Here is an 18,280-nt window from a genome sequence, read left to right on the forward strand (position 1 = left end):
ACACAGACACCACGCACACACACACCACGCACACACACCACGCACACACCATGCACACACACACACCACGCACACATACCACGCATACACACCACACATACCACGCACACACCATGCACACAGACACCACGCACACACCATGCACACACACACACCACGCACACACACACACCACACACACATACCACGCATACACACCATGCACACACACAGATACCACACACAGACACCACGCACACACACCATACACACATGCACACACACACACACGCACGTGCGCGCACACACACGCACACGCACACACCACGCACACACACCATGCACACACACACACGCACACACACACACCCACGTGCGCACACACACGCACACACACCACACACACACATACACACACACAGACACCACGCACACACACACGCACACAGACACCACGCATGCATACACGCATACGCACACACACACGCACAGACACCACGCACGCATACACGCATACGCACACACACACGCACACAGACACCACGCGCACACACACACACATGCACACACACACGCAGACACCACGCACACACACACGCACACACACAGACACCACACAGGCACACACACAGACACCACACAGACACGCACACACACATGCACACACACAGACACCACACACAGACACGCACACACACATGCACACAGACACCATGCACACACACACACCATGCACACACACACACGCACACACACATACCATGCACACACGCGCACACACCACACACACACAGACACCACACGCACACACACACACACACAGACACAAACAGAAAAAACAATGAGTTGTGTTTTTATTTACTTTTCTTGTTGTGAATTTAAGAATTGCTCTCCTGAGTTTAGGATCAAGAAACATTGTTGGGGCAGAATTGAAGCTTTACTCTATATCTAAGCCATGCAATTCCTGATCTGGGAGTGCTTGATCCTGACACTGGGTGCCCACAATGGAAAGTGCCTAATTCCAGCATAACATTCACAAACAAAAGAAGGATCTTGATAACGAGACTCCCAACCAGATTTGGAGGTCTAAAGGCTGAAACTCTAAATGTTGTGCAGATTTGTAGTTGCAGGATGAGAGAGAGAGAGAGCGGGACAGTCTGGGGCCCGTCATTCTACCTTATTGGCTGTAGGTTACAACTGAGCTACATGGGACGGTAACTGGAAAAGCTGCTAACTTTTCTGCAACTCCCACTTGAGATTGTAAAATTGCCAGTGAATCCACTTGGTGCCTTCCCAAATCAAAATGTTTCAGTTGAATTGGCCCAGCACTTCTGCCTCTCAACAACAGCAGCTAACTCTCTATACAGCTCGCATCTGTCCCGGATCTAATAAGGGAGATTCTGTGATCTGCTGCCCCTCAAGGGAACTCACACTCATATGGGGCTTGGATCAGGGAACTGGGGTTCCAGTGTTGTAGTTCTAATTCTGACCCGTGCTCCCTTTGAGAACAGCTTCCTCGCTGGGAGTGTGTGATCTTGGAATCGCCTTGACTACTGCCCCAATAACCAGGGAGGCTCTTCCAGCATCTCTCTTACTCTTGGGTACAATTCAAAGAAAATCTTGTTCTCTCACCTCTCGTCTCCAACCTCTCGGTCTCCATCTCAATAGTTCCTGCCTTTCTCCATCTTACCAACAGGTCTCTGAACTTTCCACTCTTGTTCCTACTAAGTTCCAACTACACTATCCTTCCTCCCTACCTCCGCACGGTGTTAAATTTTGCAAGTCAGACAAAAATGGAGCTGTAATGGCTCATGGGGCATGCTATTGCATGGGAAAATGCAACGAGGCAGCAGCTTTTAAAGGCTGCAGCTTGCCATAAAAGGGTGAGTTGTTGTGGTGACAGAAAAGTGGCCTGATTGTTCACAATGACACAGTGGAGACCCATAGGCAACACTCTGTCCCTTTACACACAGTTTTTCATTATGTCTAAGCCGCAGGGTAAGGTGGGGGCGACAAGCTAAGGTCCAGCAGAGAGATGCCGAGGTGTCTGGGTCAAGTTGCGGCTCTGCTGTTGGGGAGTTCCTGAGTGGGGTCCACGGCCATGGATGCAGAGGATCGCTGTACGCGTGAGAGCCAGCCACCCAGTGCTTCTTGTTCAACATAATGCGGGCGCAAGGACTACCTCACAATGAAGGCCTCACGGCAGGTCAGGCACTTGATTTTCCGACCCGCACCCATGGCCAGTAAGGCCCCAAACGGCCAGTGGAGCCTCATAAAATCTCTCAGTCCTCCATTCCCCCTGAAGATGTTTAAAACCTAAGCTAGCTGCCAAACTAATACACGTCTGATTTATCTCATCTCCTCTCTTGCTTTCCTCACCCTCGGTGCTGTTGTGCATTATAGGCCTCGCCTCTTCACCCAGGTTTCTCAATTTGAAAAAATTACACACTGAGGACTAAACAACACTAATTTCCATTTATAGGGAGCTCGTCATGTAGAAAAACATCCCAAGGTTCTTTAAAGAAGTGGATAGGTGGGGGGGGGGGGGTGGTGGTGAGCGGGGGGAGAGAAAAACAAGAAGCACAATCTGACATTTGCAAGTGGCTGATAGTTTATGCAGTTTGTGTTTTGTTATAAAGGTAACACATTTTAGGAGATAATATGTCCTCTGTCACTGCCAGAAACCGCAGACAGCAATGGTCAACCTACTAGTAGTGCTGCATGTCTTCCTGGCCGTTTGTTTATTGCAGTCTTTGCCACGGCTTTCTTCCTAGACTGAAACATCTTCCATGCATAGTCTGTCGACTGCTGCTTCTCCTCACAATCGGCGCTGAGATCAGTAATCTGTTCCTGGTAGGACTCGAGCTCCTCCCTATAACTGGCCTGCAACTTAGCCAGAGAGTCTGTGCCAGACAAGCAAACATCAGTCAGTCCCGTCAATTCCAGCTCTTCTTTAACCCCTTCGATTTTCTCCCCTCCTTTCCTGAAGGAGCTAATACTTACTGGGGTAGACGATTGTGGGCTACAGGTCTGCCCACTGGTACATGTCCATGTGGCCATTCGACATGTAAATCTAGACAGTGAGAGTCACCAGGCTATTCAATTGTGGAAATCGCCAAGGCCAAACCTGATCCTGTCGTTAACTGACAACCCACACACGTGCACTTCCCAGCAGGTTTCACTGGATTCAGGGTGAAGGAACCCTGGCTGATTTAGGTTTTCCTCCCTAGCTGAGGGTGATTTAAGCCAATCGTAGCAAACTGGCTGTCTGTCTAAACCTTCTCGCTCTAAGGAGAACAACTCCAGCTTCTCTAGTCTCTCCACATAACTGAAGTCCCCCATCCCTGGGACCATTCTAGTAAATCTCCTCTGCACCCTCTCCAAGGCCTTGACATCCTTCCTAAAGTGTGGTGCCCAGAATTTGACACAATACTCCAGCTGAGGTCTCACCAGTGTTTTATAAAAGGTTTAGCATAGCTTCCTTGCTTTTTTACTCTATGCCTCCACTTATAAAGCCCAGGAACCCTTATGCTTTTTTAACAGGCTTCTCAACTTGTCCAGTCACCTTCAAAGGTTAGTGTAAATACACCCCCACCCCCATCCCCTGGTTTCTCTGTTCCTGTACCTTTAAAATTGTACCATTTAGTTTATAAATGAACTCGCCCCTGGGTTGTTCAGGAGTGCTAGAAGTAGCCAGCTGATAACTGCCTGGATGGAATCCAGTCCGGACTGAACATGTCTTTTGTTGAGAAAGGTCCCTTACTGAAGATCTCTCGAATATGTGTGGCCTTTCTAATAGGCTAACTGAAAGGGGGTGCGGTGAATGATAGAATTACTCTGAAGTCGACAGGCTCTTATGTGGAACCCTATCAAATGCCTTCAAAAAGTCCATATAAATAACTTCCATAGACACTCCCTTATCTACCACGTTAGTTAACAGCTCAAAAAATTCAATTAGGTTAGTTAGTTCAAATCTTCTTTGTCAACACTGGATTTAAACCCATTCCCAGAGTTGCCATGGCAGTGTTTCGATGTCAACCACTCCTTTTCACACCCTCATTTTTCCCTTACCCATGAACCTCAGGTATCGTGGCTCGTAGTCTGACTGGGGTTTCTTTATCTCGCTCTTTGTTTCCTCTTTCTTCTTGCGGTAGTGATCAGCTAGCTTGTTCTGGATTTGTTTATTATGGTTCCTCAACTTCTCCCGTTCCACAAAGAGCATCTGAGCAACAACGGGAGGAAGAGGATTTCAATCACCTTTGTCTTTCATAATCGTCAATCTACCTCCCAACAGCTTCGGATCATTAAATCAGAATGGACAGGTCAGAGATTTACTTTGTTCTTTGACATTGTACAAAATCTCTATAGTTTAAACTGTGTAAGAGTAGGAATAGACTGTATGTGGGGCAGTTCTTCTTTACATAGAATAGTACAGCACAGAAGGAGGCCATTCGGCCCATCGAGTCTGTCAGCTCTTTCGAAGAGCAATCCAGTTAATCCCACTCCCCTGCTCTTTCCCCATATCCCTGCAATTTTTTTCTCCTTCAAGTATTTTTTCCCAGAGAGCAGTGAGCCTCGGGAATGTGTTGCCTGGTGCGGTGGGCGCTGAATCTTCGCCTTCAAGAGGGAGCTGGACCGGTTCCTGACTGGGGCTGAGATCACATCATATAGAGGGTTAAGTGTCTTTCTGGATAACATTTGGTCCACATGAACTCCTGGACTGGTTTCGATCGCCTAAGGGGGGGTCGCAGAGGAATTATGCAGAATATTTTTTTCCCTTATTGGCCCGGGTTTTTTTCTCTGATTTTTGCCTCTCCCGGGATATTACACAGCTGCTGGGTCGGGGGGGGGGCAAGGAAGGAGGAAGTGCTTAGTCACGATGCTGCAGCCATCATGAGCGTGGGGCAGGCTTGATGGAGCAGCTGGTCTTTTCTTGTCCGTCCATCTCGTATGTTCTTATGTCATAACTAAGCTTGGCACTTCAGTAATGTATTCTGCATCGTCAGAGCTGCGGTCCTTTGAATCAGACAGTAAAGCCAGAGCTTGTCTGCCTATTCAGGTGGATATTAAAAATCCCAATGGTATTATTCAATGAAGGGCAGGGAGTTCTCCCAGTGTCCCGGTCAACATTCTTCCCTCAGCTAACACATCCAAAAACAAATGAATTAGTCATTCATCTGATGGTTGTTTATGGAACCTTGCGAGATGTTATGTAGGCAAGTGCAGCAGCTAACAGTCAATTCACTTCAAAGCAAATAATTGTATACAAAGCACTTTCAGACATTTTTGAGAGTTGTGATAAGGTGCTACATAATACAAGTCTTTTTTCTATATAATACGACACTGGGAATGTCATAGATTGGATCTTATAACTGATCAATTTACCTTACCTCCCTTAGTATTCTCTTCCTCCTATAACCTACACGCTTTAAGAAACCAGAAGGAGAAGTAAATGAATTGGAAGGAAGAAAGATAGGCTTGCCTTTATATAGTGCTCTAGCATGATTTTCAGAAACATCTCAGTTCAGTGCCTATTGTTATGTGAGTAAGTGTGAAAGAAAAGAAAGAACTTGCATTTCGATAGCATCTTTCATAACCTCAAGATGTCCCAAAGCGTTTTACAGCCAATGATTTTTTAAAAATTCATTCATGGGATGTGGGCGTCGCTGGCAAGGCCGGCATTTATTGCCCATCCCTAATTGCCCTTGAGAAGGTGGTGGTGAGCCGCCTTCCTGAACCGCTGCAGTCCGTGTGGTGAAGGTGCCCCCACAGTGCTGTTAGGGAGGGAGTTCCAGGATTTTGACCCAGTGACGATGAAGGAACGGCCGATATATTTCCAAGTCAGGATGGTGTGTGACTTGGAGGGGAACTTGGAGGTGGCGGTGTTCCCATGCACCTGCTGCCCTCGTCCTTCTAGGTGGAAGAGGTCGCGGGTTTGGGAGGTGCTGCCGAAGAAGTTGGTGAGTTGTTGCAGTGTATCTTGTAGATGGTGCACACTGCAGCCACGGTACGCCGGTGGTGGAGGGAGTGAATGTTTAAAGTGGTAGATGGGGTGTCAAACAAGCGGGTTGCTTTGTTCTAGATGGTGTCAAGCTTCTTGAGTGTTGTGGGCCTGGAGTCACATATAGGCCAGACCAGAGAAAGGACAGCAGATTTCCTTCCCTAAAGGACATTAGTGAACCAGATGGGCTTTTACGATAAGCTGGTAGTTTCATCGTCGCCATTACTGATACTAGTATTTTTTATTCCAGAATTATTTAATTAACTGAAGTTAAATTCCCCAGCTGCTGTGGTGGGATTTGAACTGTTCTCTCTGGATCATTAGTGCAGGCCTCTGGATTATTAGTCCAGTAACATAATCACTATGCCAGTGTTCCCTTATGATGTACTTTTTGAAGTGTAGTCACTGTCATGAAACACGGCAGTCAATTTACATTCAGCAAGATCCCACAAACAGCAATGTGATAACGATCAGATAATCTGTTTTTAGTGATGTTGGTTGAGGGATAAATATTAGCCAGGACCCCAGAGAGAACTCCCCTGCTCTTCTTTGTAATCGTGCCATGGGATCTTTTATATCCACCTGAGAGAGCAGACAGGGCCTCGGTTTAACGTCTCATCATACATCGGATATACGGCACAGAAACAGGCCATTCGGCCCAACCAGTCCATGCCAGAGTTTATGCTCCACTCGAGCCTCCTCCCGTCTTTCCTCATCTAAATCTATCAGCATAACCCTCTATTCCCTTCTCCCTCATATGCCTGTCCAGCCTCCCCTTAAATGCATCGATACTATTTGCCTCAACCACTCCCTGTGGTAGCGAGTTCCACTTCTCATCATCCTCTGGGTAAAGAAGTTTCTTCTAAATTCGCTATTGGATTTCTTGGTGACTATCTTATATTGATGGCCTCTAGTTATGCTCTTCCCCACAAGTGGAAACACTCTCTCTGTATCCACTCTATCAAAACCTTTCATAATTTTAAAGACCTCTATTAGGTCACCCCTCAGCCTTCTTTTTTCAAGAGAAAAGAGACCCAGCCTGTTCATCCTTTCCTGATATGTGTACCCTCGCATTTCTGGTATCATCCTTGTAAATCTGCTCTGCACCCTCTCCAGTGCCTCTATATCCCTTTTATAATACGGCAACCAGAATTATACGCAGTACTGTAAGTGTGGTCTAACCAAGGTTCGATACAAGTTTAGCATAATTTCACTACTTTTCAATTCTATCCCTCTAGAAATAAACCCTCGTGCTTGGTTTGCTTTTTTTTATGGCCTAGTTAACCTGTGTCTCTATTTTTGTGATTTGTGTATTTGTACTCCGAGATCCCTTTGCTCCTGTACCTCACCCAGACTCGCATCCTCCAAGTAATAAGTGACCTCCCTACCAAAATGTAATACCTCACATTTATCGGTGTTGAAATTCATTTGACAATTATATGCCCATTCTGCAAGTTTATTAACGTTTTCCTGTAATTTGTTGCAGTCCTTCTCAGTATTGACTATCTCCCCTCAATTTGGTGTCATCCAACTTGCAAAAGAGGCAACATGAGGAAAAACTTTTTTACACAAGGAGTGGTTAGGATTTGGAATGCACTGTCTGATGGGGCGGTGGATACAGATTCAATAGTAGCCTTCAAAAGGGAATTGGATAAATACTTGAAGGAGAAAAATTGCAGGGATCTGGGGAAAGAGCGGGGGAGTGGGACTGACTGGATTGTTCTGTGAAAAAGACACAGACTCGATGGGCTGAATGGTGTCAACCTAGATTATGTGTGGGATTCTCTGGAGTGGGATTTGAACCCACGACCATTGGACTCAGAGGCTAACAATTTGGTAGCTAGCTGGTACAGAGAAAGATCCTATGAATGCAATGAGATGAATGGCCAGCTACTCTATAGGAGAGTATAGCAAAAAAGAGAAAAGTGAAGTAGAGAATGTAACAAACCAAATTAACTGCGAGTGAGTAAGGTACTAGGAGGTAATGTAAAAATAGAGAAAGAGGGGTCAAAAAGGAAGGGATTTACTTGATATTTGTGCTCCAGCTCGAGACGATCATTAGCTTTTTGTTCATCATCTTCCTGCTCACTTCCACCTTTCTCTTCTGCAGTGGGTGTCTCTAACAAAACATGAAAGGCACCCTTTAAATGGCATCGTGGCTGGTGTGGCAATTGATTGTTACTCTTCTGAATTCTAATGTACATTCCTTACAACAGCATCAGAAACATTTGTTCTGATTTATAAAATGAAGTCAGACTCTTTTCTGAAGACCTTCTGCACGCAGCAAGTGTGGCCATGGGGGGGCGCACAGGTGAAAACCTTTCAAAGCTGACAAAGGTGGCACGGTAGATTATCCTGGTCCTGCATTTGGCTGCATTGGATTACCTGGGCACAGTGAGTACACGAGAACTGGGCAGGGAGCAATCTACGCTTGGAAAGGAGCCTGGCCAATTCCTGTACATTAATTTAAATGGATGAAATCTCAGGCGGGCTCCCTTACATGCTTCTCCCTGCCTGACTTTCCTATGTTCGTTGCACCCAGGAGATACAGTACACCAGGCGGAGGACTAGGAAAATCTACCCTGAGATTTTCAAAAGTCCAAATAGCTGAAATCACTCTGTAATGCTTTGACTGGATTTACCTAGACTAAAGGGGGATGGGCAACAATTATTACAAAGTAGACTTGTGTACGTACAGTGCTTAGTGAGGCTGAAACAGAGTGAGCAAAATGTGCTTTCATTCAAGCACAAGATCCGATGGCATGAATATCTGAAACTCAGACATGAGGTACAACATATGGCCCCTGTAAGAGTTGGCACGTTTGTCAGATCTCCTGCTGCCAACTACATCCTATAATTGACTGCAGTCAAGTCTCTCATCAGAACTATTCCCTCTCCTCCTTGGTATCATCCTACTGAATTTATGTTACACCTTTTCCATGGTTCCAAGATCCTTTCTATAATGGGCTGCCCAAAATTGCGCACAGCATTCCAAACTGTGGCCTAGCAACTGCATTATAAACATTAAGTATTACTTGCAATTGTATCCCATAATATGAAACCGAGAATCCCATTTGCCCTTTTTATGGTTTTTTCCATCTGTATCAATTGGGAGTCATGGAAATTTACGGCACAGAAGGAGGCCATTTGACCCATCTATCCAAAAGATTTCTCGATGACTGTGCGCATTGCTGTACCATGATTATCCGTGGAAAGGAGCACTTATGAGCAAGACATCTTTAACCAGCTCCACTGTTTCTCCAATGTACAAGCCTGCTGATAGGCATTCCACTAACTGTTCAGCTGAGATGGATTTTTAATCATTTACAGTGGACAACAATTTTTTCCAAGTTATAATCCCTCACTAAATTGATAGTGGCTTTTTCTTTCTTTGGTTCCAAGTTCTATAGTGCCCCTACATCAAAAGTCCCTTCTTTTGGTGGTATCAAAGGATGGTATCAAATTGAAAACGAAGGCTTACAATGTTGCCAAGATTGGTGGGAGGCCGGAGGATTGGGAAATTTTTAAAAACTAGCAAAGGATGACTAAAAAAATAATAAAGAGAGAGAAGATGAATTATGAGAGTAAACTGGCAAGAAATATTAAAACAGATAGTAAGCGCTTCCATAGGTATATAAAAAGGAAGAGAGTAGCTAAAGTAAATGTTGATCCCCTAGAGGATGAGACTGGGGAATTAATAATGGGGAACGGGGAAATAGCAGAGACTCTGAACAAATATTTTGTATCTGTCTTCACGGTAGAAGACACTAACAACATCCCAATAATGGATAGTCAAGGGGCCACAGAGAGGGGGGGAACTAAAGACAATCACTATCACTAAGGAAAAAGTACTTGGTAAAATAATGGGACTAAAAGACGACAAGTCCCCTGGACCAGATGGCCTGCATCCCAGGGTCTTAAAAGAAGTGGCTCCTGTAGTGTATGTAACCGTTCTACCTTTAAGAGAACTATTGTATGTAACCGTCCACCTTTAAGAGAACTATTTTAGGTGTTGCACTACTTTATTTTGGCTGCTGTATACTGTAATACCGGGAGTGACCACACCGGTATATAAGTGCTGTGTAAGGATTTATTGGGCAGATTCGCCCTGACCTTCGAATAGTAAAGTCCTGTTAAAGTTACTCTTGTAGTCTGTGTATTAATTCACCATATAACCCACAGACCTTACAGCTCCAGAGATAGTGGATGCATTGGTTGCAATATACCAAAATTCCGTGGACTCTCGAGAGGTCCCAGCGGATTGCAAAACCGCAAATGTAACACCCCTATTTAAGAAAGGAGGGAGACAGAAAGCAGGAAACTATAGACCAGTTAGCCTAACATCTGTCATTGGGAAAATGCTGGAGTCCTTCATTAAGGAAGCAGTAGCAGGGCATTTGGATAATCATAATGCAGTCAAGCAGAGTCAGCATGGTTTTATGAAAGGGAAATCATGTTTAACAAATTTGCTGGAGTTCTTTGAGGATGCAAAGAGCAGGGTGGACAAAGGTCAGCCAGTGGATGTGGTGTATTTGGATTTCCAGAAGGCATTCGATAAGGTGCCACTTAAAAGGTTACTGCATAAGATAAGAGCTCTCGGAGTTGGGGGTAATATATTAGCATGGATAGAAAATTGGCTAACTAACAGAAAGCAGTGAGTCGGGATAAATGGGTCATTTTCCGGTTGGCAAACAGTAACTAGTGGGGAGCCACAGAGATCGGAGCTGGGGCCTCAACTATTTACAATCTACATTAATGACTTGGATGAAGGGATCGAGTGTAATGTAGCCAAGTTTGTGGATGATACAAAGATGGGTGGGAAAGCAAGTTGTGCAGAGGACTCAAAGAATCTGCAAAGGGATAGAGACAGGCTAAGTGAGTGGGCAAACATTTGGCAGATGGGAGTATAATGTAGGAAAGTGCAAGGTTATCCACTTTGACAGGAAAAATAAAAAAGCAAATTATTATTTAAATGGAGAGAGATTACAAAATGCTACAATTCAGAGGGACCTGGGGGTCCTTGTGCATGAAACACAAAAAGTTAGCATGCAGGTACAGCAAGTAATTAGGAAGGCAAATGGAATGTTGGCCTTTATTGCAAGGGGGTTGGAGTATAAAAGCAGGGAAGTCCTGCTACAACTGTACAGGGCGTTGGTGAGACCACACCTTGAGTACTGCGTACAGTTTTGGTCTCCTTATTTAAGGAAGGATATACTTGGATTGGAGGCAGTTCAGAGACAATTCACTAGGTTAATTCCAGAGATGAGGGGGTTGACTTATGAAGAAAGGTTGAGCAGATTGGGCCCATACTCATTGGAGTTTAGAAGAATGAGAGGTGATCTTATTAAAACATATAAGATACTGAGGGGGCTCAACAAGGTAGATGCAGAGAGGATGTTTCCCCTCATGGGAGAAGTGGGGAAAGCATGCTGACAGCTCACATAGTGATGTGCAAGTGGCAGTGGCAGACATGAAAAACCATATGCATGAGGTGCGGTCAAAGCTGACCGTGTAAACAGACACCAGTTCTAAGAAAAACTTTGTTTGTGCACCTAAGCTGCTCTTATGGTTTTGCTGTCTGGGTCACAATGATAACATGTTATTTTTTCTTAGCATTTCAGCAGTTTAGGTTAACAATTAGTTATGCAGCTTGCATATGTACACCTTAAGATATGTAATCCAATCCGTGAAGGTGCACGCGGGCCAAGATCCAATTAAGTTGCGAGAGCGGATTGTGCATGAGGCTACCATGACTTTTGAATGCATAAATATGTAACGCTTACTGTATCAATTTGGAGAAGTCTCCTGGCACGCCAGTAGAGATTGTCTCCCCATCGATCGATAAAGACAACTTGACTTGGAAACCTTGTGTCGAGTGTTGGTCTAAAATAGTCCACAACATGGGGAAATCTAGAACTCGGGGGCATAGTTTCAGAATAAAGGGTTGCCCTTTTAGAACTGAGATGAGGAGGAATTTCTTCTCTCAGACGGTCGTAAATCTGTGGAATTCTCTGCCCCAGAGAGCTGTGGAGGCTGGGTCATTAAATACATTTAAGGTGGAGATAGACAGATTTTTGCAAGATAAGGGAGTGAAGGGTTATGGGGAGTGGGCAGGGAAGTGGCTTTGAGCCCAAGATCAGCCATGATCTTATTGAATGGCGGAGCAGGCTCGAGGGGCCAAGTGGCCTATTCCTGCTCCTATTTCTTATGTTCTTATGTTCTTTCGGTCCTAAGATATAGTCCTCCTTTCTCCATACATCTAAGATAATGTACCTTTCATGGTTCATTGGAAGCTGTACCCTCTTTCTTCAATCTAGTGCCACCCAATGATAACGGTTCTGGTTTCCACGATAACCTCACGATCCAACCCAATTGAAAGTCATAACTTTCCATTGGTGTAATTTCCTCTGTGCCATCCACTTCAATGCTAATAGTACCTTCTCTCTCTGGTGTCCCAGGTTCTAAGGTTGGTAGACCTTTTGCAAATTCCTCCTTTACAGGACTATCATCACGTGCTAAATCTTCACCAAAAAGAGTCAGTGGTTCTTCCTTCTCCCCTTTTGAAAAGGTGTCACTAGTGGGCAAAGGAAATGAGGTCATCTCCATTTCTGTTGTTACTTCATCCTGGTTAGTGATAGAAAAGGGTCAGTTAGATTAAACAGTATAAATAAGGCTGATGATACACTGAAGTGGTAGCATGATTGGAATCTGAGTCTGAAAGATTAAATTACAGAATGTGGATTGGAATGAATGTCAAATCTTCCTCAGTCCAGTATGATATTGGCCAATGCCCATCTAAAGTACATTCTACATAAAAGTTGATACACATCTTTTATTACAGTAGCATACCATTTATATATGGCACATTCATAGTAACCATAATTATAACTGCTTCATTGCTAATATTACAGTATTTGTCTAGTTCCCAGGCTTCAGTGCTTATACTTATCTGGGTTTATGACCTGCTCAAGTTTACAAATTACACAATGCTCAGTCAAACCCAAGACATACATTAGCTCCCCCGCTGGCTCGCTGGGTAAACGTGCCACCCAGTGTGATACTGGGTCACGCAGAGCGGAAAGGTACCAGGTTTGAGCCCCAGTCTGTTCAGAAGCTGCTAGTCTCAGCTGGAGCTTTAGTTCGGGCGCTACAATTGACTTCAGCACTCGGACTATTGAGGGAAAAAGATTAGCCAAGTTTCCCACTCCTGATTGCTATTCAATGACTCCTGCAAGAAAGTCTGTATGTTTGGATAGAACAAGACTGAGCTCGACTGTGATGGTCCTGCAGCCACAAAGCCCTTCAGCTACACTACCCATGAAGACAGTTGGATGATGTACTGAAGGGCTTCTGGTACCTGTGGAGTCATACTCCAGCAAACAATTGTGCATCAGGAAAGGAGTAAACAAGGGGGAGAATATTAAAAAAAAACACAAGGCATAAAGTACTACATGCAATTGCATGGTGCTTGCACAACTCTAGGTAACAGACTTCAACAATTTTATACATCGATATTCAGTCCTGTGCCCATCCAACTGCAGACTATTATTTTTAACATTGATTTTCAGAGTTTACACATTGATTGAACCATTATCCATTTTGTTCATGCAGTATTTCCAAGGGCAATAAACGTTAGGTTTTATTAGGCATATAAATAGTAAACGGGTAGTAAGAGGTGGGGTGGGACCAATTAGGGACCAAAATGGAGACCTACGCATAGAGGCAGAGGGCATGGCTGAGGTACTAAATGAGTAATTTGCATGTGTCTTTACCAAGGAAGAAGATGCTGCCAAAATCATAGTGAAAGAGGAGGTAGTTGAGATACAGGATGGGATAAAAATTGATAAGGAGGAGGTACGAGAAAGGCTGGCTGTACTTAAAGTAGATAAGTCACCAGGACCAGATGGGATGCATCCTAGGATGCTGGGGGAAGTAAAGGTGAAAATTGCGGAGGTACTGGCCATAATCTTCCAATTCTCCTTGGATACGGGGCTGGTGCCAGAAGACTGGAGAATTACAAATGTTACACCCTTGTTCAAAAAATGGTGTAAGGATAAACCCAGCAACTACAGGCCAGTCAGTTTAACCTCGGTAGTGGGGAAGCTTTTAGAAATGATAATCCGGGACAAAATTAACAGTCACTTGGACAAGTGTGGATTAATTAAGGAACGCCAGCACGGATTTGTTAAAGGCAAATCGTGTTTAACTAACTTCATCGAGTTTTTGATGAGGTAACAGAGAGGGTTGATGAGGGCAATGCGATTGACGTGGTGTACATGGATTTCCAAAAGGCGTTTGATAAAGTGCCACATAATAGGCTCACCAGCAAAGTTGAAGCCCATGGAATAAAAGGGACAGTGGCAGCATGGATACGGAATTGGCTAAGTGACAGGAAACGGTGAACGGTTGTTTTTCGGACTGGAGGAAGGTATACAGTGGTGTTCCCCAGGGGTCGGTACTAGGACCACTGCTTTTCTTGATATATATTAATGACCTAGACTTGGGTGTACAGGGCACAATTTCAAAATCTGCAGATGACACAAAACTTGGAAGGAAAATGAACAGTGAGGAGGATAGTGATAGACTTCAAGAGGACATAGACAGGCTGGTGGAATGGGCGGACACGTGGCAGATGAAATTTAACGCAGAAAAGTGCAAAGTGATACATTTTGGTATGAAGAACGAAGAGAGGCAATATAAACTAAAGGGTACAATTCTAAAGGGGGTGCATGAACAGAGAGACCTGGGGGTATGTGTGCACAAATCGTTGAAGGTGGCAGGGCAGGTTGAGAAAGCGGTTAAAAAAGCATAAGATAGAGAGAAACTGTTCCCATTGGTGGAAGGATCGAGAACCAGAGGACACAGATTTAAAGTGATTGGCAGAAGAACCAAAGGCAACATGAGGAAAAACATTTTTTACGCAGCGATTGGTTATGATCTGGAATGTACTGCCTGAAAGGGTGGTGGAGACAGATTCAATCACGGCTTTCAAAAGGGAGTTGGATAAGTACCTGAAGGAGAAGAATTTGCAGGGCTACGGGGAAAGGGCGGGGGAGTGGGACTAGCTGAAGTGCTCTTGCAGGGAGCCGGCACGGGCTCGACGGGCCGAATGGCCTCCTTCTGTGCTGTAACCATTCTGTGTTTCTATGATTAGTACAGCAGTGTATACTTGGGCAATGTTGCACACTTTAGGGAATGAGATGGGTTGTTACCAGTGGGTTCAGTTGGTTAGTTGGGCTCTCAAATGGAACAGTTCATCACTAACATGCCAATGGCCAGCTGCCTGTCCACTGGTAACTGAGGCCAATAATAGCTGGAATATCTTAACTATATTCAAAGCCACTAGTTTGTGGGTTTCAGACAAATAGACAGAATCATGGAATGGGATCCCCCAAAGCACCAGTAAAAATCCTGGAAGCCCGTGTAATAATAATAGGATATGACTATTGTCACTGTAAACCAGAGCACCTAACTGTTATACTGATAAAAACAAAAAGGAAAATCCAGGTTTATGTAAAATCAAAATCAAACTTTCAGAAGTGATTTACACAGCTTTCTGATGTCAGAAAGAATGGGTAATGAATTATAAATTATAAGTATATTTATTTTATCATGTTTGTTGAGAGGGTTAGAAATAGTATTAGCATTGTACCAGTCACATGTCTTAACTTCAAGCTCCTACATGATTATCTCAATTCCCTTTTCACCTGTGTCACACTGCCTATAACACTGTGTAACAATCAAGAGTTTTTGATAATTAAATAAAAACATCAGGCAATGAGCCTTTGGGTTCTGTGACAATTCTAATTCACAAGAGCATTACTGGGATTATTCAGCTGAATTACCGGCTCGTAGCTCACTGTGATTTGCGGGCTTTGCTAGAGACCAACATTTCCCCCCACCACCCACATCTCCTTAAGGAGCTAACTCTTGCTGGGGTTTAATGACATAGGTACCAGGAGCCCACCGGTACAGTACACAGGCGACCGGTCTTTGTACGAGTGCAGATGATGAGTGCCTGTTTGACCATCACAGCCGGACCTTATCCTGTTCTTGCCCAAAATCAGCGCATGGCACCTTCCATTAGAAGTTGCTGGATAGTGATCGAGTGCTTGATTTTCCTCTTCCTAGCCCAGTGGCATAGAGTCCATTTGTACATAGATTTTCTTTTTAATCACTATATGTATTAGTCCATCTCCCGTGGCATTGCACACAGAGAGTGAAGGCCAAGAGTGGTCTTCAGGTGAGGAGGAGTTAGAGATTGGGCTATAATTCAACCAAGGCACAGAGATGTAATTCAGTCCTAATTTTAAAGTTGTACATTCTGTCCTTATTTTATATAATACTTTGATTTTATATTATTATAGTTAAACAACAATTTGCCTCTAACGTAGCAAAACAGGAGCATAATCAGACAAAGATTGACACTGAGGAGGGGTGACTAAATGCTTGGTCAAAAAGGTAGGTTTTAAGAAGCATTTTAAAGGAGGAGAGAGAAAGGTGGAGATGCAGAGAAGTTTAGAAAGGTAATTGCAGAGCTTCAAGCCTAGATTGCTGAAGGCACGTCCACCAATGGTGGAGCGAAGGCAGTGGGGTACGCACCAGGGGCCAGAGTTGGAAGAACACAGATCTCGGAGGGTTGTAGGAATGGAGGAGATTACAGAGATAGGGAGGGGTTGAGCCGTGGAGGGATTTGAACACAAGGATGAGCATTTTAAAATCCAGGCATTGCTGGGCCAAGAGCAATGTAGGCCAGCGAACACAGAGTTGATGGTTGAACAGGACGTGGTCCGAGTTAGGATACGGGCAGCAGAAGTTTGGATGAGTTCAAGTTTATAGAGGGTGGAAGATGGGGGGTCGGTCAGGAGAGCGTTGTACTAGTCGAGCCTGGAGGTAAGAAAAGCATGGATGAGCATTTCAGCAGGAGATGGACTGAGGCAGGGACAGAGACGGCTAATGTTACGGAGGTGGAAGTAGGCGATCTTTGTGGCAGAGAGAGAATATGGGTTTGGAAGCTCAGCTCAGGGTCAAATGGGACACCGAAGTTGCGAACGGTCTGGTTCAGCCGGAGACAGTGGCCATGGAGGGGGATAGAATTTGTGGCGGGTGCTGAAGACAATGGTTTTTGTCTTCCCAATGTTTAATTGGAGGAAATTTTGGCTCATCCGGCACTGGATATTGGACAAGCATTTGGGAAACACAAGAGCAGTGGAGCAAAACTTGCAGAAATTTGGGAAGTAGAGTTAGTTGGAACAGAGGAGTTTCTTGGCAGTACAGGCTGAGGAGCTGGGAGAGGCAAACCTGAGAAGCTGCAGTGCCACGGCTGGCGGGAGGGTGTAATTACAATGTGACATGCCAAAGAGGCAGTTATAATGTGGTCATAAGAATTTATATGTAGATTATATATTCTTTTTAATCACTCTTTGAATCTTTTGTAGAAAGGGGAGCAGATACTCACATCAGACAGTGTTACAATCACTTTCAGATCATCTGGCTTTTCTCCCTCTGAATTAAAAGACTCACAGTTAATACATTAATAAAAGGCTGTAACTATTTGTAACACTAGATTTCTGATTGGTCCCCTTGGAAGAAAAGACACACTCAGCAGTTTGTCTGGAATGTGCAATTAGATCCTGCCTGCCTGAGTAATCAAGTACTTTGCAATGTGTAATATGATCCATTCATTGTGACAGCCAGTTCCAGAGCTCAACAGTGCAATTAGGAGCACTCACACTGCTGAGCTCAGATAGGAAGGGGTGCGGCCATGGAGAGATTTGTTGTGACGGAAGGTCATCGACCCGAAATGTTAACCCTGTTTCTCTCTCCACAGATGCTGCCTGACCTGCTGAGTATTTCCAGCACTTTCTGTTTTTATTTCAATCTCTCCCCCTAATTTTGTTTTGGCTGTGCAATCCCTTTAACGGGCTGCGCGGGACCTCCGGACAACTACGCGGCCTCGCAGCTTAGCGAGCACAGGGATGATGGGTGAACGGGACTTGCTGCGTGTTTGGAGACGTGCAGCAGAGTTTTGGATGAGCTCAGGTTCATTGAGGGTGGAAGATGGGAGGCCGGCCAGGAGAACATCGGAATAGTCGAGTCCGGCAAATAACACATCAATGTAATGTTAGGCATGTTGTAGGACCAACACAGGATAGGCTCTCGTTTTTTAAAATTCATTTATTTATTGCCCATCCCTAGTTGCACTGGAGAGGGTGGTAGTGAGCTGCTTTCTTGAACCACTGCAGCCTGGGGCCGGGGATGGGGAAGGAGGAGAGGGCGAACGTGGTGCAGGTGGAAAGG

General features: G+C 44.6%; 1 protein-coding gene across 3 annotated transcripts in view; it reads right to left on the reverse strand.

Moving 5' to 3' along the window:
* The window catches only part of cfap184 (cilia and flagella associated protein 184), a 43,946-nt gene that overhangs the window by 15,002 nt on the left and 10,664 nt on the right, over positions 1 to 18,280 (reverse strand). For all 3 annotated transcript variants that reach the window (XM_085969033.1, XM_085969032.1, XM_085969031.1), the window contains exons 5-9: positions 17,439 to 17,485; positions 12,418 to 12,604; positions 8,008 to 8,099; positions 4,051 to 4,201; positions 2,689 to 2,882 (exon numbers count right to left, since the gene is read on the reverse strand). In XM_085969033.1, coding sequence (XP_085825159.1) covers positions 2,689 to 2,882; positions 4,051 to 4,201; positions 8,008 to 8,099; positions 12,418 to 12,604; positions 17,439 to 17,485 — 671 coding nt within the window. The remainder of the gene's footprint in view (positions 1 to 2,688; positions 2,883 to 4,050; positions 4,202 to 8,007; positions 8,100 to 12,417; positions 12,605 to 17,438; positions 17,486 to 18,280) is intronic.

Source organism: Somniosus microcephalus, chromosome 28 (genome assembly GCF_052327205.1).
Source record: "Somniosus microcephalus isolate GS21.2 chromosome 28, FLI_Smic_1.0, whole genome shotgun sequence".
NCBI lineage: Eukaryota > Metazoa > Chordata > Chondrichthyes > Squaliformes > Somniosidae > Somniosus > Somniosus microcephalus.